Source organism: Felis catus, chromosome D1, assembly GCF_018350175.1.
Source record: "Felis catus isolate Fca126 chromosome D1, F.catus_Fca126_mat1.0, whole genome shotgun sequence".
Lineage (NCBI taxonomy): Eukaryota > Metazoa > Chordata > Mammalia > Carnivora > Felidae > Felis > Felis catus.
In genome coordinates this window covers 53,666,762-53,684,560 of record NC_058377.1, presented here as the reverse complement: position 1 = coordinate 53,684,560, position 17,799 = coordinate 53,666,762, and the positions used below count along the sequence as shown (strand labels likewise).

General features: G+C 46.1%; 1 protein-coding gene across 9 annotated transcripts in view; it reads right to left on the bottom strand.

Annotated features, from left to right (window-relative positions):
* Positions 1-17,799, bottom strand: part of TENM4 (teneurin transmembrane protein 4) — a 744,941-nt gene that overhangs the window by 100,284 nt on the left and 626,858 nt on the right. For 6 of the 9 annotated variants that reach the window (XM_023238928.2, XM_045038070.1, XM_045038066.1 and 3 more), the window contains 2 exons: positions 16,143-16,169; positions 8,551-8,697 (listed from right to left, as the gene is read on the bottom strand). In XM_023238928.2, the coding sequence (XP_023094696.2) occupies positions 8,551-8,697; positions 16,143-16,169 (174 nt within the window). The remainder of the gene's footprint in view (positions 1-8,550; positions 8,698-16,142; positions 16,170-17,799) is intronic. The other 3 variants (XM_045038067.1, XM_045038068.1, XM_045038071.1) reach the window with 1 other exon arrangement.

Here is a 17,799-nt window from a genome sequence, read left to right as displayed (position 1 = left end):
CTAAAATCAAGAATTGGACCTTTAACTGACTGAGCCAATCAGGCACCCCCCCGCCCCCGCCCCCATCTTCAAACACAGCATATGGCAGCCTGATACAGTGCATGTGGCTACCCTGGAGGGAGATAGACTCTTCCACACTTTTGTTTTCTTAGGCATAGATGACAGATTTTAGAAGAGTCATGTTAAGAGGAAAAAGCATGCTTTGGGGACAGAAAAGTAAATTTGGAGGTAGACCAGAAACACATCAATGTATACTTTTCATGATTCTCTGGTTTGGCTAGTTTGGAAACATTTGCATTTTCCAAGGACTTCATAGTTTACTTAATTGTACATTATACAGAAGTTGGCTGGCTCATATAATGTCCATGTTTCATTTGTATGCTATTCCCATTGAGAGACCCTCCTTATGGCAAACAGAAAAAAAAAAAAAAACCCAGAAAAATAGAAAAATAGTATTTTTCTGTTTCCTTAAAATTTTTAGTAAAAACCTCTTGAACTCTAAATATTACCTTTTGGGAGAGAACATTTTTTTCTCCAGAAATATTTTTCCCTCCTCTCTCTGCGTACATGGTGAAAGTAAAGGGGGCAGAAGGAAATGTTAGACGCCATTCGGGCTCCTGGAGGTTGGAGGGCAGCAATGCCTCCGGAGGGACTAGAGGGCAAAGGAAAGAGGGAAGGAAGTATCCAGAAAAAAGACTAGAGATTAAAAAGAAATATATAAAAGAGGGGGGGAGGGAGGGAGGAAAAAACCAGGAAAAAAAAATGCAGGTCTCTGGGCGTACTAAATGAACATCCCAAAGCAGTTCAAGTACATGTGACCTTGAACTTGAAGCCCTCCAGGGCTAAAATGCTGCATGGTCCACTGAGCGCTCGCTGCCTTTTGCCAATATTTCCATCTAAGTGCTACCCACTTGAGGTTGAGGGCTACGCTGTTTCCTCTAGCCCCCTCCTCAGTGCGTGCCCTGCTGGTGGGTGTCAAGTGACCTTGAGAACTGGGGAGTAGGGAACAGGAGAGAAAAAATAAACCAGTCCAGAAGCCCAAAGAGCCAGCTCCTTCCCTGGCTCTGTCACTTTCTGGGGGTGAGACCTCTGGCACTTCCCTTCCTATGTCTGAAATGTCATTTATTCATATGGAACCAGGATAATAAGCTGTATCAGTCCCTCAGGATTGCTGAAGGTTTCCTGGGTTGTAAAGAGTAAGTGAGTCATTCACTGAGGTTCTAGTGTCCTCCCCACGCCTGTGGCTGGTCCCTGGAGTCCCCTCTGCAGACATGTGCTGCAGCCCAGGGCTGGGTGAGGTCCTCTGCCATCAGTCACCATCCTGAGTGGCAGCGGCTTTCTGCTCATTTTGTGATCTTAACTGCTGCCAGTGAGTGGTGGGCTCTTGGGTGACTCATCCCCCCATCTGATGTCAGTGTCCTCCTCGGTTAGACAGAGGGTAGATGGGGCAGCCTCTGGGGTCTAACCTGCAGGACAGCCACATCCTGGCCTTTCTATGCAGCAGGCCCATCTCCCCAGATGGCTGGCCTACAGAAACTTCCATAGGAAGTGAAAGGTGTGCCTGAGGGTCGTTTTGAAGTTGGTGGCTCAGCTAGCCTTCTTATCTTTACCAGGACCATGGGGCTCAGGTTAAATGAGTTACTCAGTGTCCTAGTGCTGGTGAGGTGTGGCAGAGCTGGGAATTGGGTTTCTTATCTTTCTCCAAATCCAGCTGTTTGGCACTATCCTATAGTCTACATCTTTATCAATGCTTTGGACATTCTGGTCCTTCCACAGAGGGCAGGAACTGACTTGTTTATTTCTCTATCCCAAATGCATAGCACAGAGCCTTGCACACAGTGAGCATCACATTTGTTGAATGAATGAACAAACGAATGAATGATTATATGAGGACTCCGAATCAAACAGCTCAATCACGTTGGCAGGCCCATTGAGGGCCGTGGGTGTGGTGGAAGCCAGTCCCCCCAGTAGGAGCTCATTCCTCTCCTTAGAAAGGAGGCATGGGGGCAGGCCCTGCACCAGGCACTGGACAAACAGGGAGAAAACGGTCATGCCTCTGCAGGAGTCGGTGTTCTGGGTCAGCCAGGGACCAAAGAGCACTGGGAAAGAAGGTCGAGATGGGGCTAGGGAAGCCTGGAGGTGGGAACCCAGCTTGGGCTGAGGGCTGGCATATTTCCTGGAAGACAGAATGCTTAAACTAGGACTAGAGGGGTGGACGTGAACAAGCCAAAAGGAGAACAGAGCTGAGAGTGGGTCCGGGAAATCCACGAACTAGCAAACTCTTTGCATCACGGTTGTTTGCACATTCCTTACACTCATGGACCCTTAACTCCTGCCCCAGCTCCACAACCCAGCAGCCAGCCTCATCTCACGGTTGTCTGTAGTCTGGCCGCACAGCGGCTTCCAGGGAGGCCCTGGGCGTGGGGGGTGGAATATGCCTCCCTCTCTGTCTGTACACATTGGGAAGAAGGTTTTGTCATTTGCTATAATAAATTCTGTGCCTTCTTTGAAAAGGCTTGCAAAATCTCTATCTGCCCCTTGGAACACAAGATTTTTAAAGGTCAATTTCTCTCTTGTCTCTTATCACAAGAAATGTGGTTTAGAGATAGTCTGAAGGGTTTCCAAATTCTATGGCCTTATGTGAGCTCTCCATTCTAGCAATGGGAAATGGGGAGGAGGAAGGAGGGCAGAGAGCTTTGTTCTCTGTTTCCCTGAAACTTCTCCTTCCAGGTGGCATCTATCAGTGATCCGTATTGCAATCCATGATCGTTTTTCATGGGGCCGACGGTACCTGAAGGGCTTATCACACCTTGAAGCTGCTTACAAATCCTTCATCCAAAGGGTCTGGTTGTTTCAGAATCCAGTGGATTTTATATTCTGGCTTCTTCTTTTTTAAACACCCATTCCATTGTAAACCTAGCTCTCCTGCTGTCACTGTGTGACACTGGGCAAATAGCTTCAGCTCACTGAGCCTCAGTTTCCCTGCATGGAAATGTCTGTCTTGCAGGTTTGTTGTGAAGGGCTAGACATCACGTCCACAGATGGCCAGTACTTTCCTTTTTGAACACTTGAATTATTTTCTTTCTAGCAATGAGCCTGTGACAGTTTGGAACACACATTTTAATCAACAGATGAAAAAGGTTCGAAATACGTTATTATATGGAGAAGCATTATAATTGTAAGTAAAATAAGTAGAGTGTAAAATTTCATAGACAGCATCATTTCAATTTTTAAAAATAATTATTTCTAGATGGCTATATATTTATTTTATAATAAATATCATGCTTCTGTGCTTACAGATGGAAAGGCACAGGAGAATGAGAAGTGATATTTGCAGGTGAGGGACTGAGGCTTAGAGAGGCTGAGGAGCCCACACAGGGGCAATGCAGCAAGCATGCTGGGGTTTGAATCCAGAACATCTGGGCACAGATCCTGCACTTTTAAAAAAAATTCTTTTTAAAGTTTATTTGTTTGAGAGACAGATCGAGTGGGGAAGGGGCACAGAGGGAGAGAGAGAGAATCCCAAGCAGGCTCTACACTGACAGCACGGAGCCTGATGCGGGACTCGAACTCACGACGGTGACATCATAACCAAGAGTCCGACTCATAACCACTGAGCCACCCAGGTGCCTGCCTCCCCCCTCCCCCACCCCGCCCCAATCCTGCACTTTTAATCACTGTGCTGTGTTCTCTCAGGCACTTCGGGATTTTTTTTTTTTTTTTTTTTTTTGAGAAGGAGAGAGAGGGAGAGAAAGAGAGAGAGGGAGGGAGTTTGTGCGCTCTCGTGCATGGTAGTAAGGGAGGGGCACAGGGAAAGGGAGAGAGAATCTCAAGCAGGCTTCCAACTGAGCACAGAGCCCTACGAGGGGCTCTCCATCTCATGACCTTGAGATCACAGCCTGAGCCGAAATCAAGAGTCTGATGCTCAACCAAGTGAGCCACCCAGGGGCCCCTGCCTTTCAGCCACTTTGAATACAACACTTACAATCTTCACAGTGACCCTGTAAGGCAGGCATTAATTACTAGTCTCATTTTACAGTCACTTCGCACCTTAGGGCCACAGTTCACCACCCCTGAAATGGACATGAAATGAGCAACCGCCCCCCCCCCCCCACCGCCATCAGAGGGTCACTACGAGAGGGACGAGAGGATGCATGCGACAGCACTTCCTGAAGGGTTTCATAGCTGGTACTATATGAAGAAGGCACCTCTTGTTAGGTGGGGCACACAGAGGAGCTCACAGTGAGTGTTAGGCTTGGGCCTCTGCCTGCTGGCTTTGCTCGGCCATCTTACCAACCAGTGTTCTGGTGACATCTTGCAGGCAGGTTAAGGGTGAAGGTAGCCCCAACAGAGGATCAGCGCACTGGGAGTCACTGTGTCACATTCAGGATCTGTTTTCTGGTTTTATACACCATGACCACACATGAAAACAAAAACAACCTAATAACGCTAAACCCAACTCAGCCATACTGTGAACTGTTTTTTTTTTTTTTTTTTTTTTTTTTTTTGGTCTCATAGTTTAAAAATACCTCAACAGCATTCTTCATGAAGCTTGAAATTCAAGTTTAATTTAGAAAGGACTGCCTTAACCCTAGCAAATTGGGAGAGAAGAGAAACCAGAAGTTCTCAGATAACTTGAAGAGCTGCAGTTGGGTTTACCATGGAACCACGAGTCCGAAGTCTGGGCACACTGAAGAGATAGCGTGGCCAGACCTCCCAGACTATGACAGTTTCTGCCACCCATCAGCTGTGTGACTCGGGCAAATACTTCCCCTCACTAAGCCCCAGTTTCCTCATTGTACAGAAATAGTAAGGGGATAATAACACCACACACCTCGAGAGTTACCGGGTGGATGCATAATTGCTCTGCAAACTGTAAAATGGCATACAGATTATCATTCTCAGTCCCTCGTCGGCTTTGGGAACTGTAGTAGCCTATTTAAATTTGAGTAAGCGCTCGCACTGCATTTCTAGGAAGAGGATGAATTGCTCGAAGGCAGAAGTACTGTAGGGTTACGAGGCCACATGGAATGGCCCAAGAGTCTTGGGCCCTAGCACAGGCCATGTCACTCACTTCCTGTGTGATGGAACACCCCCTCTTTGGGCTCCTGTTTCCCTGCCAGCAACGCGCAGGGAGGAGGAGGAGGGAGCTGCAGTGTCTCTTCCAGTCCTGTTCCTCGACATTAAACTCTGCCATTTCCTTCTCCGAGCCCCCGTGTCACATCAGCCGAGAACAACATTCAGCTAGACTCTACCGCTTTCCCTGCCACCCTGCCTTATTTATCTGGAATTATGCTGCATTCCACATCGTGGCTGAAAGAAAGGCACGTATTCCATTCTGTCTCCACTAGATTGGGTTGTTAGGATAGCAATTTCTTCCAAATGACTGTGGGCTTCCTAAGGGAGAAAGACTGGGCCACGTTCACTGGTTCTTTCTATCCCCTCAGAAAGGAGCATGGTGTCTTGGAGACAGTAGGAGCCCAGCAAATGTGTGCTTGACAGAACTGAAAACAGCCCAGTGCTAAATATGGCTCACTCTGTGATGCCTTGTATAGCCTGCCCCATTCCTCCCTCCACCAAAACTGCTCCTGTTTGGCCAAGACTGAGGGTAATAGACCAGTGAGGATAGACTTGCCCCTCCAGTACTAGGGGACAGTCTACTCCCCGTGGCTGTTTCCTCTGTGCTGCCCTGCAAAGCAGGGACCTCATGCACCATCTCCTTAGCTCCCCCAATGGGTGGAGAGCCCACCAAGCTGAAAGGACCCTGGGTAAGACATTTCCTCATTTTACAGTTGAGAACACAAAACCAAGCTTGCTTAACAATCTGGTCTCCCAGGCTAGCTGTCTTCCCAACCATGATGACCCATGAATGTCTTCCTGGCTAGACTGGAGGCCTCACAGGACAGGAAGCATATCACAGTTCCCAGTAGGGTGCTCAGGCAAGTGATAATATCAGTTGAAAGAGTGGATACTCCTTCACCACAGCAATTATCTTATTGCAATGCAATTGCAGGCTGCTTATCTCTCCCTCCAGACCATGAACTTCATAAGGGCAGGGACCATGTCTTATTTGTCTCTGAAACTCCAGGATGCAGGACAGGGCCTGATGCATAGTAGACATTCATTTAATGTTGGTTGAGTATGTGAATGAGCTCAGGTTACGATGCTACCATATGGCTTTGTTAAGAGGTATGCAAAAGCTCGTCCCAGTCTGTAACATGCTCCATAAATGCAAGAGGTCTAATCCCTGTACTTGAGGATTTTCTGGTTGTTCTTTTCTAGTCCCTGCTGGTTTATCTCTCAGAGCGCCTGGAGGAGTTACATTCCTCTGGGGTCTGGATCAACCCTGTTTCCTATGATGGGAAGCTCTTTCTCCCACCGAAGCTGTGGGGCTTGGGGCTCTCGTGTGTCCCTGCCCCATGCAAACACTGGTGAGTTTTAGCCCTGGGAGGGCAGGCTGAAGGATGGTAAACAGGATACACAAGGGTTGTGCTTCATGTGAGGCAACAGACGAACCTTGTTTTATAACCTATTCTTGTATGTGTGCCCTCTCCCCACATTTGTCAAGGACACACGGTTCCTTTGCTGCCCAGATGCTCAACAGCTGTTTGAGGGCTTTGGCCAAGACCCTGCATTCCTGACAGGGGAATGACTTCATGGTGCAGCTCCTGTCCCCTTCTCTTCTAACTACGTGAAGTTATTGTTGGCCATTGGAATTGTGTCTACAGGCAAAGTAAAGGAGAAGGCTGGGGAGTGATGCGGATAATTTAGGCTGACATCTCTTTCCTATGAAGAGCAAATATTATCGCACTTCTTCTTGCCTGAAGACAAGGATGCTTGGTGCCCTTCAGTGCTTTGCTCTGCCTTTGCCCAGGACAATTTCTCTGAACAGAAAGCCCCTTCCTTTCCAGGAAACACCTTCCAGGTGAATGTTTCTCTGCTCCCACACCGACCAATAGAGGACTCTGTAACAGTATCCCACTGTCCACTAGCACTTCACCTTGGACTTTTCTCCCCCATCTGAATTCCTGGAGCACAGGGACAGGACTCTGTCATCTCTGTGCCTGGCCTGGGACCTGGCCCCACAAGAGGAACTCTGGATATTTATGGAACATAGGAATTAATGGACTCCCTAAGTTTCAGATTGATTAAGGGACATTTTGACCCTGCAAGTTCTCAAGAGGAGAACTTGAACCTGCTGTCTCTGCTTATCTGCCGAGGCCCAATCCTATGAGCTCCTTGTTGACAACTATTCCACAAGGCCCTGACTGGCACATAGGCCTGACCACCTCCGGGATGCAGGCAGCAGGGAGATGGACTGAAAACTGGTTCAGACAAAGACCAGTGGTCTGAAATAGCCCTTTCCAAACTGCTGTAGCCAACTGAAAGCAAATGAACCAGAATAATCACAATAAACCCCCACATGGCCTTTTAATCTGTATGGTGCTCTGAGATTGTAGAATCACACTAAGTAGAAAATTCCCAGAGGTTGGGATGCTGAGTTTCTGGCCTGCTGATTTCCTAATCCGTGCTGTACATTAGAAAGTCCCTTAGTATAAATGCAAAAACACATTTGTATTAGGCCAGCTGTTAGGTCATCGTTAGAAAGAAAGGGTCGACTGTTTCCTTTTTTTTTTTTTTTTTTTCATTTCTCTGTTTTTAATCTCTCCTACTAACCCCCTGAGATTAGGAGAATTAGGAAGAATCAACCTATCTTCCAGGAGAGAAAGTAGGGCACATCGTGATTATATTTATCCAAGGTAACACAACAGAAAGACAAAGGCTAATTCTAGACTAATTTAAGGACTGGAATGGTCCTCATGATCCAACTGCCTTATTTTATAAATAGGGAGTGTGAGGCCCAGAGAAATCAAGTAACCTGCTTAGGGATACACAGAGGTCAAAGACAAATGGAGATTGGAACGCTGGTCTCTTCTGTCTCAGCTAAGAAATGTTCCACAAGACTAGGCCACTCCTCTTTAGGGGCTTGACTGTGTAGCACTTGGGAAAAAAAAACCTATTAACTAAGACCAACTCTATTATAAACCCACGGGAACACAAGATGTGGGGCAAGGTGACTCAGTGAGAGTATTACCAGAATGAGGGGAGAAGGGGTGTCAACCGAAGGGAACTCAAGCTCCCTCCCCTGGAGAGGCGTCCTTTCTGCCACTTTTTGTAACACAAAACTGGATGGCCTCTTCTTGTCCATTTCCAGTGAGGGGGACTTCATGACTTTGCCAGGTAAATCATCCCACTATTGAGTTGTTAGAAAATTCTTTCTTCCATACGCCTTCTCCCCTGCACTTGCTGTCAGATGGCAATTAATTTTATTTACATTAGTTCATTTAAATTAATTAAGATGGAACAAGTGGAGATACGTACTTATTCCTTAGACCACATGTGCAGTTTTCTGCCTGCCCTGCAGGCCTCCTTGACTGGACAGCTGGTATGCCAGGGGTCTGTGGCCTCGATAATGTCCACCCGCCACCCTGTGGCCCCACCCCGACCCCCCCTGGAGCTGCATGGGGCCCCTGGGTGCCGGAGCCTTACCTCCATCGTTGTCTTTGCTGTCACCACAGGCGGTTTCCATGGATGTGTCACAGCCCGCTCCTCTCCAGCCCAGCTGGCAGACACAGTGCCACCCGTTGAGGTCCAAGGTACATCTGCCGTTGCCATTGCACAACCCAGGGCAACCCTCTGCAAGGCAAAGCACGCAGAATCGAGGTCTGATCGTCCGCAGCCACCTGCAGTCACACACACTCACGCTCTTCCTGCCTGCTTGGAAAATGCTCTCACATCCTTCAGCATATCGATGCCCCTGGCACCCGGGGAAGATGGATCGCTAGGAACTGCCACTTTGCTGAGAGGGCCACTGAGAGGCAGAGGCGAAAGGACTTGCTAGGGCCGCACGGTTAGGAAGTTGGAAAGTGCTGGGGGTAGGTCTGAAAGTCACGCCTTCGGCATCTGAAATCCTCCCTTTCAAAAGTGATCAGGATTCCCAGGGGTGGGTCAGTGGATGTGAGCCTGTCAGAATGTGAGTGGTGGAAACTTTTGCCTGATCCTTGCTCCATGTTCACTCCTGTGTATCTTTCCTGTTTCTGGGGGGGCTGTTTGGAATGAAGCGATCATCCCCCCAGTATACTCCTCATGTTCCCTCAGCACTGCTGGGTCTCATTCTAAAAGGGCTATGCTTTTTTCAGCACTGGTTACTGGGTCAATCGTATTGGACCCTAGGCTTCTCATTTACTTTGTCCTGTTTTCTCCTAAGCTGTCTTTGCTTTGAGGAAGAGTCCTTAGGTCTCTTGCTTCCCATCTTATCTATAGCCCCTAAGAAGAGGGTTCGGCATGCATAAAAGCCCCGGAGACTGCCATGAAGACAGACTAACTAGGGCCGTCTGTGTTTGCAAATGCAGGTACAGGCAAGCTGCCCTTCCCTAATGTAGTTCATCTGTACATCTGTGTGCCTGTCTGTCATTTATTAAGCACCTTCTCTGGGCCGGCCCTGGAGGTATAGAGATGAATAAGACCTAGTTCTTATTCTTGAGGAGCATGCAGACTATCAAAGGAGACAGATTTGTATAAGCAAAATATTTCACTGCTACGTGCCCTCGGGGAGATGTACAAAATATGGTGGGAACCTGATACAGGAGTGACCATCTGTCTGGGAGAACCTCGGGTGATTTCATCAAGAAGGGTCAGGCAATGTTTAGACTCTGCCTCGGTCCTGCTTTGCCCAACAAATAAGGTGGGGAGTTATTATTACTTGTCAGGTAGATTTACAGGTTTTTTTATTACCACCTTTTGAAACCCTTCTGAGTTTGGGCTCAGGAATCTATGCCTGAGAATCTGCTAAGTTACACGGTTCACTTCAGCTTCTATTTTGCCACTTGGTTTTCATTCAAGTCCTCATTTTAACATCCGCTAGCTCCTTTCTCAGAGCAGCTATCAAAAAACAGCTTTCGCTGGCATGCCTTCTGCGTTTTCTCTCTATCCCTGCTCGGTCTCAGGGAAAGGTATGGACGCGAAAGTCATCTATAAAACTTAATTCATTATTATGAGCAGCAGACTGCTACGAATATGGCTACCGACTGAATTTTGCCAGGGAGTAACTGAAAATTGGCCCATTATTCTTAAATGGGACAAATGTGAATGTAGCTGTTCAGTAAAAGACGTAGGCCAAGGTACGGACTCACTGAGTGAACCATCAATTAGAATATAAAACTTTAGTGTTTCAAGGACCTTTGGTAGTTGCCTTTTATTGCAAAGTAAAAGAAAGGAGCACGTTCCTTTGTATTTGAGATGTTCAAACAGCAACCAATCCATCTGGCCACGGTGTTTGTCATTCAAAGGAAGGAACATTTATTGACCATGCACTCCAAGCCTAGCAGGATCCTTCCAGAAGTTTAGAAGCAGTGCTGTGGTCTTTGCACAGCAGAAGCCTGTTGGGAAAGGTGGGAAGCCACCAGCATGGTCACCCCAAAAGTGATGGAGAAAGCAGTCGTAAAGGTGCAGGAGCAGTGCTGTGCATGCAGGTGATTACCCAGCCATCCTGACCTGACCAGCCGCCCTTCCTGGCCAAAACCATTGCAGACTCCCTCTTTCCCCAGTCAGTCCCATTTAAATGTTTATCCATCCTGCTGGGATTGCCTTTCAATTGAGCCTCATTTGTATTCGAAATCAGTCTTGGAGGAAGTAGAGTCCAATTGTTAAGAATGGTAGTGGACCGCTTTCTCTTGCTCCAAGATGTAGCCTCCTGTGAGATGCAAAGAACACCTCTGGTGCGAGAGCACGGACCTGGAAGCCCTATCAGTCTGGTTCCGTCACTCAGTGGCTTTTATGACCCAAGCACCTTATTTAATTTCTTTGAGCCTCAGCCTACTTATAAAATGGGGCTGTTCATGGGATTAAATAAGACAGTGTATGCATGAAGCACAGAGTCTGACATACAGCTTGAACACAATATCTGAGTCTTCTACTGACCTTTTTCACCTACTATTTTGAGTAAAGGGCACACAGTATCATAAGTCGTACCCATAATCGTACACAGGGCTCACAGAAAGGCAACACAGAAACCTGAGGCACTTGTCTAGATCAGAGTCAGACAACTTTTTCCGTAAAGGTTCAGATCATAAATATTTTAGGCTTGGGAGCCACATGGTCTCTGTTGCAATTAATCAAACCCGCTATTGTAGCTGGAAAGCACCCGGATATAACTTATAAATGAACGGCTGTGTTCTGATAGAATTTTATTGACGAAAACAGGTGATGGGCCAGATTTGGCCTGTGTGCTGTAGTTTGCCAACGCCTGGTTTAGAGGCTTCAGGATGGTGATACGACGACAGTTGCCGTCTGCTGAGGGTCTACCGTGGCTAGCCGCTCTGCTAGACACTTCACCCATACTATTTTAAAGTAACTTTTTGTTATTTTTTCGGATCCTGGTTTTCTAAGGCAGTTACAATTTCACACCATTTGATCCTAAATTTTAAATTAAAACCATGTGCTGTCACATGGTGTGGACTTTGGGACTGGGCAGACTTCAGTACAAATCCCCATACTACCTTTTTACTTACTACCCATGTGATGAACTGGCAAATTATTTAACTCTCTAGGCCTCAGTATTCTCATCTGTAAAATGGAGGTAAGGCCTAATTCAAAGAGTTGGTGAGAAGATTAACGAGATAATGTATGTCAATTATTTGGCACAGTTATGGGTAACATAAGCAGGCATTCAATAAATGAGAGCTGCTATTATTATTATAGAATTGATTAGCTTTAACATTGTAATAACTTCACTAAGAAATTCACAAACCAGAAATAATCCTTTGCCAGTCCCCACTCAGTTTTGGGTCAAGAGCTATGGTCCTCATAAATACGAATCTTGCCAAAGAGAGTTGAGACAAGGCCAGCAATGTGGTCATGGGAGTCAACATGCATCTCCCTGGGAGGCAGTGAGATGGGTTCAAGGCCACGAGTCCCAGCCTGGCAGGCCCACCACTTCATGCTTTCCTGGTGCTCTGTCCTCCCTGGAAGCCAGCGTCCCAAGTATACGTAAATTATTCATTTTGCAATTAATGCTTATTCCCTCCATTGGACTATAACCACCATAAGGCAACTTTGGACCTATTCCCTTGCCTTGCACGCAGCACATACTTGATGGGTATTTGTTGAGATGAATCAATGAGGAAGACAGGAGACCTAGGTTCTGGTACCTGCTGCCTAACTTGTGGGATCTTTGGAAAGTTACTCTTCCTCTTTTGGCTTCAATTTTCTTATCTATAAAACGAAGGTTCAGATGAGATGACGTGTTAGGTCCTTCTGGTGCAGCTGACCCAATAGAGAGGGTCAGAGCAACTTCAATTTTGATGATATTGTTCTCAGTTTAAACAAACTTTTCTCAGCACCCACTGGATGCCAGGCAGGTGTGTGTTAATTCTGGGGCATAGAGAGATTCAATGTATCATCCTCTGCCCTCAATTATGTTATATTCTATTTACCTATACCTTACTTTGTTCCAGGAAGGATTTAAAATGGGTCTCGTAATCTCAAACGATACTCCTCACAGTGAATTTTGTACAATGCTAGTACTATGAGGTCCTCAAAAACAAGCTTCTGTGGTCAAATTTGGAAACTATTTTATCCTAGTTCTTATTCTATAAAGTCACATGGAATATTAATATATTAAAGGCTCTGAGAAGTCTTACAATAAAAAAACTTGCTTATTTTTCAGAACATTCTCCAGTTTGACCTCAGAACATTTCCCCCCATAACCACTTACAATAACGTGAACCATTCCATTCCAAAAACCCCTCTTTGGGAACCCCTGCTCTAGTGAGCTCCTCTTAGCACACGATGCTCAGCGCACACGTTCGGTGCTGCTTGGAGACTGCCTTGGAGGGGCAGGTGTTCTTGGGGAGGGTCAGCTCTACACGTGAAATCACAGGAATGCTTTAAATACAGTTAGTTTCTTCAAATGCACCAAGATCTACCCTCAGGGTCTGCACTGTCCTATCAGTCTCAGGGTTTCAGAGGGACTTTGAGTACCTGGGGGTTAAATGAGGTTTGCTCTCAGTCAGCAGTTTGCTTCTGGAGTAATCACACCCCCATTAGCCAGCATGAGGAAGCCTCCTCGGGGGTGACATGCTGACTTTCTTAAAGCAATATGCCTCCTTACCCACCACTAACGCTCATTAATTCCACCAGCTCTGAAACTCATCAATAATTCAGGGAACCCAACTGACATTAACAATCCCCTCTGGAAGGACTCACATCAGGCATTTGCTAGAGCCAAAATAATGTAATTTTAAGGTTTAGAGAAGGGCTAAGCTTTTCAAAAGAAAAGATGCCCTTTAAATGACAAGGGACCACTTTATCTTCAGCCCTTCTGCTGAAGCCGATGAAGAAGTCCCCCTTGAAGCTAGCATCAGGTATGACAAGAAGACTTTCAGAATCCTTGAAGGTAGTTTTTAGTTATGTGGCAAAGGGGCTATGTAATATCCCTATCATGTATTAAAACGTCCCGTTTCTTTCTGGTTCTCTTTCTGGTCCTCTTGTCCTTTTTCGTCGCCACAGTCACTTCCCTTCCCTAGATAAGGTCATCATCATCTCCCACGTGGATGATGGCAATAGTCTCCTAATTGGTCTGTTCTGTTTGCCCCCAAAGATTCCCCCTCAATTCTTTTTCCTCAATATGGCCGGATGGATCCTTCCAAATCACAAGTGTCATCATGTCATTATCCTGCTTTTAAAAACCTGTAGTGGCTTTCTCCTATGCTTCTGCTGAAGTTCACAACGTTGGTCTACAAGGTGCTGCCTAAATTGGGGGGTCTCATTGATAACTGGCCCCTGGAATTCACCTGTCATAACCCTCATCACACGTCAATGGAATTATTTGTTTTATTACTGTCTTCCCTGCCAGACTGCTGGCAATACAGGAGTAGGAAGCATTTCTGTTGTATGGTATCCACATTTCCTGGCACTTAGGAGGGTTCAACATATTCGTTAAGTGCATGTTGTATTTTTAGTCTCTACCAACCCAACTGGAAAACGAAGAGCAAAAGCCAGCTTATCTCTGAACTGCATGGTACTCTAACAAGTACTGAGTTTGTGCTGTATGGGTCTCTAAATTCTTTTTTGTTTTTTCAGGATTGGTACCCAATGTACCAGAAAGTCAGCAGGATGGTGGCCTGGCTCAAACCTAGATTTTGGTAGAGAACATCTGTCCTTTAAAGCAAGTTATGATTTATTGGCTTAATCCAAATAAAGGTCTGATGATATTTTCTGAACTAAAGATCGGAACGGGTGGTTTCAGAGAGGATATACATCACTTCCTGGTGAGGCTGCCAGTTTGGAAGACATGGTTTGAGGAAGAATCCTGGAAACTATGGGACATTCTTGGTGAAAGGGGACAGAAGATAGAATGCTGGAAATATGGATCAGGTCAGGAAATTCAAAGTCCTGGCTCCGCCACTTACTAGAAATGTGACCCAGAGTGGGCCTCTCAACTTCCCCAACTTCATTGTCCTTTTCCAATAAAATGAGAGTAGTTACATCTGCTCCCTTACAAAAACCCAAAGGGCTTGCTTAAGACTAGATGGGTATGAAAAAAATTTCACATAGTAGGAAAAGTTCTACCAAATAGATGGTTAACATTATGAAATTTAATCTATGCTGAGGACTCCTCTGATAATGGTTATGTGTGAAATAAATTCCTGTTTTAAAGAAGCTCACAGATACGACTCTCTCTTGCTGGAATGATTGTATTCTCTGTTGAAGACCAGCACATAAAATGCAAGGGACTTTGCTTCTCAACACCAGGCATGCATCTCACGGGCCCAGTAACACCTTGGCTGTATTTGGCAAAGATGTTCCAGTTGGAAAGTATTCAGTCATTTATGTTTCCCCCAAACCCTTTCGTTAAGTTTTTAAATAGCAGTTTCTATCTCTTATTATAAACCAATTTAGCTGTTTTCTTTACAACTTCAAAAATTAGTCTGGCTAATGAAGTCCTCCAAATTAAGGGTGAGAATAAGAATATAATGATAAAATAGCATAGCTAACATCTACTGAGCATCATCCCTGCCTGTGTGCTAAGCACTTTACATTCATTATTTGGCTCAATCCCCATGCCCACCCTAGGGGGGTAGATCCTATTATCAAGTTTATCTTAGAAGGACTCTCAAGTGAAGGGAGGTTTAAGTAACTTGCCCAAGGTCACCCAGTTCGTTAACTGCTGGACTTGGCATTCAGGCTCAGGCAGTCTGACAGTGAAGTATTTGTCATTAACCACTGAGCACGTATTCTGTGCCGGGTGATGTGTCACGACTTCGGGACAACAAGACGAATATGGCGTGGTATTTCTCCTCAGGGGGCTCGGAGCCTTTTTTAGGTACACGCATACCTAATCTTTCTCAGACACATTCTTAGAGTAATAAGGCCTATTTGGAAAATTAGGCACTACCTAATTAATTAAGATGTTTAAAATGGAATGACTTTGCCTGTAGGAACACTCCTCAAAGATAAGACTTACCAAACTTGGGGCTTCTCTGAAAAGGGGAAAAAAAAACCCCAAACAAACAGACCATCCACTCCCTGAGGTCAGGGGTCTGTTTCCCCAATTCTCCAGAGCCTATCACAGTATCTAACACGTAGCACTAGCACCAGTGGGTGCTTCGCATGCAGCTGTTGGATGAGTCAACACGACAACAGCAATGTCATGTAGTTGTTAAGATTCCTTAGCTTGCTCTGGGGCCCCTTCTTTTCTCAGGCCACCCACCCTGGTCCTCAGCATCTTAATTCTGATGGACCAGGGTCTGTGTAAGGGATGGGTAGGGTGACGTAAGATGGGGCAGAAAGAGTGAGTGGCGTATGTGTGTATGGGGAGGGAAGGAGGACAGCACAATGGTGATGTCACAAACAGAGCGCTTTAAGGGGAAGGATGACACTCCAGGTATATCAACCACCGTGTGACCAAAAACCCACCCTCTGGGTAGTGGATGCTGTGACAAAGCTGGGGATGTGGCAGCATCTCGACACCATGCTTTATGGGGTGTATATACATTTCTTATATACACATTTCTTCTTTTATGCTCATACACAAACACACACACGAAGACAATAGGAAAATAGAGGAAGGAAGACCATACCTTTAACTACCCTATCCAGATAGTGCGCTTGGGAAATAAAAGACAGGACATTTAAGGTAGGATCAAGTAAGTGCAATACTGCCTGCCACATGACCATGCCGGGTGCTAAGGAGACACAGGGGATGCACCCCACGTTTGGGACAGACCCGCCATGGTGGCAAAAATAAAACCAAAGACAAGATGACATGAGAGAGGAGGAGGGAGAGCAAGCACATTCTCCAGAAAGGGCCAAAACGAACTTCAATACAGTCTACGATCCAGGAGTTTGGAATTGTGATCATATATAAGAAGACACAGGGACGGGGAAAACAGGAGCAAAAGGAGGATGGAGAGCTGCAAAAGTGGCCATGCTCCTGCTCTGTCAGGTTGGTTCCACTTTATGGAAAACTAGAACTTGCCCTCTGTCCACCCGGAGCAGCACCCAACCTCCCTTTGAGGGAAGCAGCTGCATGAGAACAAGGGCACCCTGTCTGGGCAGAGGGGCTCCCAGGGAGCTGGAACTTAGAGCTATGCAAAACTGGAATCATCTTTGATATGGGCTGGGGAAGTGGGTTGAGTCTTTGGTCAAATATACCACTAGATTATCTGTTTGCCATTCTGGAATTTTCCACAGACATATGTGCCCACATAGAGTTGAATGCAGAATGCTTGGTGTCCCAAGTAAGATGCATTTCTCCTTTGTGCATCTTACACAGAATGTAAGGTGCAGGTCGATGGATGCCACCGTGAAAGACAAGAAAAAGAAAAGAAAACCTGACCACTTCTCAGTGCTCATTACCTCACAAAATAGAATGATGTTGGCTTTGTTTTCCAATGGAGGGGTTGCATCCAAGCATTGGCTTACTTGGCAATCTAAGGTTTTGCGTATCTTGTGAGGATGGGTGTCAAACATTGCTCTGAAAGAAACCTCGCAGTACATGTATGTGCCTCCTTTGTTCCCAGCGTAAATCAGTAGTATCATTTCATCTTCCCCACCTGGGCTGCAGTCATAGCCCTTAGGGGAGCTTCCTTTCCACCCCTCTCGTGACAGCTCCCCTACGTGCACCCCCACAATGGCCGGACCAATGGCCCTCTCCTGAAGGGCCTGATGCTCTCTGTCAGGCTGGCCTCCACCCTCAGCTTGATTTCACACACGAATCTAAAGCACAGAAATAGGACTGGACTGCATGGTGGGGCCTTATCTGGAAGCCCCGGGGTTCTAGAAACTGTTGGAACATTCTTACCCCCCTCATGAAAAAATATAAATTTTATTTTTTCAGTCCTCTGGCAAGGATAGACACCGTTGCTGTTCATCAATATATATTTGCCTCAAAAGACTGGTGGATGAGAGGCTACGTTTTGACTTTAGGTATCCATATGGTCTCTGTTTCAAGACGTAATATGCTTCCGGAAGGCTGCATAGCCAAGTGGAAAATTGGGAAGAGGAGGTTTTAACTGGGCCTGCATGCTTCCCCTTCATGCTTACAGATGCCACGGAGTCCGTGAGATCACAAGATACAAGAAAGGAAAGTGGAGAAGAATGGCTTATTAAGGCAAGAGTGAATAAATAAAGCTGTGAAAGGCTGAGCACTGAAAAGTAGGGCCAGCCCACAGGTAGCGCGGCCCGGGAAGCATCTCTGGTGAAGGTGAAGGCTCTCTTGATTCTCGGTTCAATCTG